The sequence below is a fragment of the Salmo salar genome, chromosome 11, assembly GCF_965601325.2.
Source record: "Salmo salar chromosome 11, fSalSal1, whole genome shotgun sequence".
Lineage (NCBI taxonomy): Eukaryota > Metazoa > Chordata > Actinopteri > Salmoniformes > Salmonidae > Salmo > Salmo salar.
The window spans coordinates 37,407,893-37,415,295 of NC_138301.1; the positions used below are offsets into that span (position 1 = coordinate 37,407,893).

At 44.4% G+C, this 7,403-nt stretch overlaps 1 protein-coding gene across 1 annotated transcript; it reads right to left on the minus strand.

The window, feature by feature from the left end:
• Window positions 1-3,247: 3,247 nt before the first annotated feature.
• Window positions 3,248-6,686, minus strand: mesd1 (Mesoderm development candidate 1). Its single transcript, NM_001140563.1, is given in 1 exon segment — window positions 3,248-6,686. A coding segment is annotated over 1 exon segment (1,065 nt). The 5' UTR covers window positions 5,044-6,686; the 3' UTR covers window positions 3,248-3,978.
• Between the last annotated feature and the right edge of the window lie 717 nt (window positions 6,687-7,403).

Consider the following 7,403-nt stretch of genomic DNA (forward strand, 5'->3'; position numbering starts at 1 on the left):
AGTAGTGTGTTTCTAGGGAATCTCCACATACACAGACACACACACAGACACAGATACAGACGTGTGTGTGCACGTGCGTGCAGGCCCCCCCCCCCCCCCCCCCCCCCCCCACACACACACACACACACACACACACACACACACACACACACACACACACACACACACACACACATACCTTTCTCCCCCCTTCCTGCCAGGACACAGACAGGAAGGCTAAAGAATACTAGGTCACTTAGGAAATGAACAGTGCTCACACTGTGACAGTTGGGCTGCAGAGTTTGAAATAATTGGGCCCTGTTGTGAATGTAGCCAGGTCACCTGTGACAAAAGTCATTATTCGATGTCCATCCATGTCTGAGGACGTCGGGAGATGATGAGGAAATCTGCCACTAGGGGGCAACAGTGAGCGCTGTTACATTAAAGTAGATTTTTGTTTTGCTAGGGCATTATGGACATGGATGGTGGATTGGTGTAAACAACTGCCACTGATTACAAAGGTTGCAAGTTAAAATCCAGCAATATGTTTTTTTTCAATATTTTTGTTTTAAGCCAATCCCAAACCTTAACCCCTATCTTAACCATTTGCAGTTAATGCCTAACCTTAAGAATTTGGAGTTAATGCCGAAACTTAACCTTAAACATTTAGATATTTGACGTTTGGAACTACTTTGAAATTTGACATTTGAGAAACATGGATGACCATCTATTTCTGATGTGAGACTGTGGGAGCTGGTAGTGTGAATGACAGTTAGTCATTTCATCCATGTACACTCCCAGCTGGAAAAACTGGTCGAAATTACTTTGTTACTCCCAGATTATAACCTATTGTAAACTGGTCAAGATTACGTCCTTACACCCAGATTATAACCTGTTGTAAACTGGTCAAGATTACGTCGTTACACCCAGATTTTAAACAGAAGTCAGAAATGTACAGGAACTTGACAACGACCCTTGTGTCATCCTCAATGCAAACGTGATCTACTTCTGTTCTTTCAAAATATAGAGATCATGGGCCATATCATCAGAGTGTCTCAGATTAGGAGTGCTGATCTAGGATCAGGCACCTAATGTCCATGTAATCATATTCATTGTAATCTAAATGGCAAAACTGATCCTAAATCAGCAATCCTACTCTCATACAACTGCATGAGAAATAGTGGTCAAAACATCCCTCAGATTAGAAACAACACAGAATACCACTGAACACTATGATCAATACCACTGGATAAAACCACTGAATGACAGATTGACCTGCAGTCAGTTGGGCTGGTGTGAGTTAGGAGGGGGATTCAGTTAAGACCCATCCTCAGATGCTGAACGCTGCTCGTGCCTACATCATAACCTTTTCATTAAAGCAGGATTTGAGAGCTGAGCGTCAGTCAAGAGCACCAGCTTATGGGGGCTTTGTCTCAGCGAGAGGAGTGAGTGTGGTGGGCCTGTGGATCATGTGTGTGTGCGTGTGCACGTGTGTGTGTGTGTTTGTGTGTGTGTGTATATATGCGTGCAAGGGGACAAAGTTTGGGCTGGGTCAAAGAGGATGCTTTTTCCATATGTGTGGTGGCGAAGGCGAGATAGGGGCACACAGACATCAAACACACATGAACATGGGCTCCCGAGTGGCGCAGCGGTCTAAGGCACTGCATCTCAGTGCTAGAGCCGTCACTACTGGTTCGATTCCAGGCTGTATCACAACTGGCCATGATTGGGAGTCCCTCGAGCTAGAGAGGCGAGAGGAGCTAGATGGGCTTATGGTGAAGCGCTACGATAACAAATGGAACAGATCAGGGTCTATCCTGCTCAGTGTTCGTACTTGCGTGCGTAGGAAGACTGGACGGGGCCTCTGAGGACATTTTCAAAGGAACAATGAAGCTGACACAACATGGAGTGACCTTGAGTTAGATGAAAACTAAAACACACTGAACGGTAGTTAACACTTGAAGCCAACAGTTACTGTATGACGTACTAACACGTTGATGTGTTGTGAGACATAAGCATGTTATAACCCCATTATGCATTGGAGTTTGATTCAGTAGACCAATTGCCACATAAAAAGTTTATTATAAATCTGTATATTATAAATGTTATCATATTATATGTTAATGCTAAAACACACTAAGAACGTATAAGAATAAATCATATATTATACCTGTTGTCTTTCATCCAAGTGATACTAGCAGGACCGTCACTCTGTCTTGCATAATTGTTCAGTCTATGACTGGTCAGTTATCATTGTTCAGTATCAGGACCAGTATTCATAAAGCAGTTGGGTAGTGCTTATCTAGGATCAGGTCCCCTCTTTCCATGTAATGTTATTCATGATGATGTAAAACTGATTCTAGATCAACAGTCCTACCCTGAGAGGCTTTATGAATACAGGTCCGGGGCTACACCACCTCATAGTGAATTAAACTAAACTGATTCTAGATCAGCACTCCTACCCTGAGAGGCTTTATGAATACAGGCCCGGGGCTACACCACCTCATAGTGAATTAAACAAACCACAACAAACTGCTGTATTGTACTTTGAAACCCTATGTTAAAGGCTATGTGATATAATTACAATATCTGGCTGACATGGCAACCTGAATTAATTTACATGGCTAATTTCCGTCTGAGTAGCGGGTGTTTTCTTTCAGGCAATAAAGACTGTTATTAATCATAATCTGTAATAGTCCCCACTAGCACCTGTTCCTTCATGTTACTACGGACAACATATACATCATGTTAATGGGCCCATATTCTTTCATCATATCAAATCAGATTTCAGAACAAATAATGATGATCAAATCTAGCTATCAATCAATCATCACAATATTTCAAACACATGAGAGAGATCGACACAGACAGAGAGTCAGTCTTCTAACTACTGTGTTTCACCTTATTAAATCATGGTGGCTACACACTGTCTTTATGGTCACGTTTTAAACAAGGTCCATCTTGTGAGGGTAAATGAAGCCTTCATAAACCATTAAGAGGTCTACATGGAGAGCTCATAAATAATGTGGAAGCAAATGTCATACAATACCATGGTGATATAACAGGGCCCTCACATCTAGTGCTTTGCCAAATGTGGCAAACCCTTAAGCCACCCTTTATACAATATAAACATAGTTTATACGTGATTTGTGGAGCATTTAGGGTTAAATTTGACTGTCTACATCACATAGTGAAGTAGTGGATGTTATAACACAGAGTCATTTATATTAACGGTATGCTGACACAAAGACTGATCTGAGAGCAGCGCTTATGAGAAACAACCTTTTTTTAATAATTGAAATAAATACTAATTTATACATGCATGATCCAAAAAAACAAAAAAACATTAACAATACTATGGTAAGTCTGGTAGATAGTGTAAAACCTATGGCACACACTCACAGCAGCTTTTACCCATTTTAAGAATTTCACACATTGAAAAACACAAGCGATGAAGGACACTCTTCTTCTTACTTCCTACTCTCACTAGAGCACATGTACTTCTACTAGAGGTCACCTGGGGGTCCATAGGTCATAGGTGATAGGTCACACACACACGGCAGGCTACATCTATCATTTCATATCTGGCGTTTTCACCATAGCTGAAAACTGAGGTAAACTTTATCAGGTTTTAAGATCATTGTTTGTTTTTGGCAAAGAGAAGGCCAACAGGTGTATGTAGATTGGAGCCTGAGTTTAAGTTGTCCGTTTCTTATGGTGAGGTTCTAGTCACATCCAGCGCAACCAAAACCTTGTTTTCCGATGGTGTTACTTTAAGCTCAGTAAAAGTCCAAACACAGCACACCCATCTCATCCGTAGAACCAGATCCAGACTCCTTCCTTTGTGTTCTCTCTCTGCTCTCACTCGACCTCCCGACCCTAAACGAACAGGGCCAATCTGAGCGAGTCTCTTTGGTATGCCAAAACAAGGAGCTAGAGATGGGATTTTCTCATCCACGATCACTTCTAGAATGGGTTTATTTATATTTCTTTATTAAACTAATTCACAGAATGGGAATTAACTGGCGGTAGAGTCCTGGGTGAAGACCTCTCCCTCAGCGCCTGTGAGAGCAGCGTGCAGCCGTCCGACACCGCGCAGGCCGAGTTGCGCAAGCGCTCCCTGTAGTCCGCCATCTTAGTGCTGCTCTCTGGATGCTGGGAGACGTCCCGGAGGCCCTGAGTGAGAAGGACGCACGCTGACACCACGCTCATGGCGCCGCCCAGAACTGCCGTCTGCACACCCTTCCCCTCGGGTGACACGCTCGCCGCCCGGCCTAAAAACTGCGGTTCCGTGGCAAACCCGACCAATGCGTTTACCGCTTGGACCAGCGCCGCGCTGAACAGGACGCAGCGGCTGCGCGTCAGCTCGCTGGGCTGCGTCTTGACTTCCCGGACGCAGGCCAAGAGGGCCGTGCCGCTCGTGCTAATGCTCTTGACGCTGAGCTTGAACTGTTCTTTGGCGAAGCGGTCTTTGGACCTCTCGCTGGCCAGGCCCGAGGCATCTGTCAGGGTCTTGAGGTTGCAGGATATGTTCTGAGATAGCTCCAGTAGAAGCTGGGGCGTGAGGTCCGGCAGCGGCGTGACCCGGAGGATGCCGCAGCTCTGCTCCACCTCGTGGCGGCACCGTGTCACTTTGTAGCGGTCCACCAGCCCTGGCAGACACGGCTGAGAACCCGAGGTCTCCACCGCCGCTAGGTATGCGGCGTGCGCCGAACACTCGGTCAACGACACCACCAGGTCCCCCATCTCTAGTAAGCGGTCTCCCACCTCGACGAAGCGGCCCATGTTGAGCTGCGACTGGATGTCGTGGGTGAGGATGGAGAGTTCCTTGGTGCGGGCGATGACCGTGTCGCGGCACTGCTCAAAGGTCTCGGCCACTGCCACACCATCCGCGGTGACCACGGGCCGTGTCTCACTGCAGAGCAGGAGGAGGTCGGCAACCAGCTGCATCTTGCCCTTACACGTGTCACAGATGGACGAGAGCTTCTTCCTCTGCTGCAAGCTGCTGCTCTGTGTGCTGCTGGAACCCTCGCTAGCTGACCTCCCTGAGCCACTACTAGCCATAGTAGGGGGGTCAAGCTGCTCGATTTGTGGGGGGATTTCAATGAGAAACGTGTTTTACGTCGTCACACACTCCATGGTCAGAAAGCGTAGTTTAAGACATTGTTATTAACGATAACCCACACCCCTATAAGTGTAAAACTGTGAGTTTGAACTGGCCAGAGAATATTCCTTATAGTCCTTCAGAGTACATGTAGTCCACCGTATGCGTCAATGTGAGATTGCAAAAAAGCACAGGGCATTGTATTCTCAAAGTAAACATTTGCTGAGATCAAAATAGAAGTTCTATGTCATGGTACTCCAGCTCATTATTCTCATACAAAGTACGGATAGGAATTCTGTTGGGGTTAAATTAGTAACTTGGTTTTGAGCTATGATCTATAAAATGAACTATTCTAAACACTTACTCTTCAATGAGAGTTCCTTCCTTTACATTTTTTTTGTGACGAGAATCCCTTCAAATGATAACTTTTCATTTACTCAGTGTTTATAACTTAATCGTTGTAATGTTTACATATTAAATAAAATGCCCTGGAAAAAAACTTCAACCACCTGCTAATATCTATTGTCGTCCCAGGTTTTCGCAAAACAGAAAAATTCACAGGTTATTGTAATAAAATCACACACAAAACTGCAGTGCCACCAAGGTGCCTATACTTCAGGCTAAGTGCAGACTGTACAAAGATAATATTAAAAGTTATGAATTTAATCAAATCTAAAAATATTACCGATCTGATAATATTTGAACTGAAACTACAATTTTAAGACGTGTCCTTTCTTCTGATTAAATGTACTCGAGAACACGATAGGATTGTAAAATACCTGCTTGCTTGAAGGCAGGGTGTATGTGAACCGTATTGTCCGTTGAAGAGTTCCCACTAAATTTGACCACCCTAGTTTGACCGGGAGGCTGGCTCATTCCAGTTACAAGGAGAGCACCACCCAGACACTTCCGTTCGACCACTCCTCGCTCCCTCTGCCTTTCCTGCATCATCATTACATGAGTCTTTCCAAACAGAAGGCTCCAAAAACGCAACAGGCCAATTGCACTGGCCCTCCCGCGACTTTCAACCTCTTCTTTTTCATACACAGTCCCGTGATAGACACTTGTTCGTCCGGCAGGTTCGATTCCATAGGCATATCTATTGTCCATAAGCACTTCTTAGCAAAACGCAGGGCGTGAATGTCTGGTCCGGAATATCCTGTGTCGGGTTTCGGTTTTGATATCCATAGCAGTCGTGTCCCTGTTGAAATGATGGACTAAACTCCTGAACACGTCTGAAACAATCTTTCACAACTAACATGTCGGTCGACCACAAGACATCACTGAAAAATGAGTGGTGGGTTTTCCAAACTGAAAGTCAGTTGTGCTCTCTCCCGCTACATATTCTGTATTGCCTAGTATCAGGAAGCAGAGAGGGTGTGGTCGCACTAAAACGGCTTGATTGAAGCGAAGTAGCAACGCAGGCAGCGAGGGGAAAAAAATGATAGCCTTCCGCTGAAATAATATGTCACTTTAAAACTGTGTTTAAGGTCAATCTGGCTCGTCAATATAGAGCAAAAAATCCCGGCGTGTGTTCATCAAATGGTCCAATACGATTCCACAGTTGTCCCGGATAGTTGTTGGCTTTCCTGGTGAGTTTTATGGTCCGGATTTTAGGGCAGACTGCTCCCTCTGCCATGAGCCAGCCCTTCCCGAGGCCCCGATGTGGGTGCATTCGACTACCGGTATAAGGGCAAAGTTACACCCAAAACGCAGTTCTCCAAAATGACCGACTAAGGTAACCAACCCTTAATTTTCCTTCTCAAAATCAATCAAAACGTGTGATTCTCCGAGACCGCGCCGTTCTTACTTATACAAATCCAAACGTATTTTACACTGCTCATATTGACTGCTATAACACAGCTGTTGGATTCTACTGGAACGAGTAGCGTCTTTGCTGTGCGCTCATTTGGACTTTAATTATGTGTTTAGTGTTTCCGCGCTTCAAGAAGCATAGGCTACGTTTCCACTTGGTGAGATTGAGCTATTTACAATAACCAATGATGTATATAAACCCTGGATCGATTATGCTATCTATTGGCCATTAGGAGGCTTTGAAGGCTCTGTTCGGCCATATTGGCACTCCCCAGTACGGTCCTCCATAGGAAAGAATGGAATTCTACAGTATTTCAAGTAGAAAATTACATGTGTTTAAGTATTGTTGTTGTAGTGGGGACAGTAACATTAGCAATCTCAAAAAATGATATTTTTTATTTATTAATTTGTATGTTTAGCTCACATAACATAATTGAAAGTATGCATTAATGTGTGTGTAACGAATGCAGACATTAATAAATGCATTTCTATAGCTTTCTAGGTA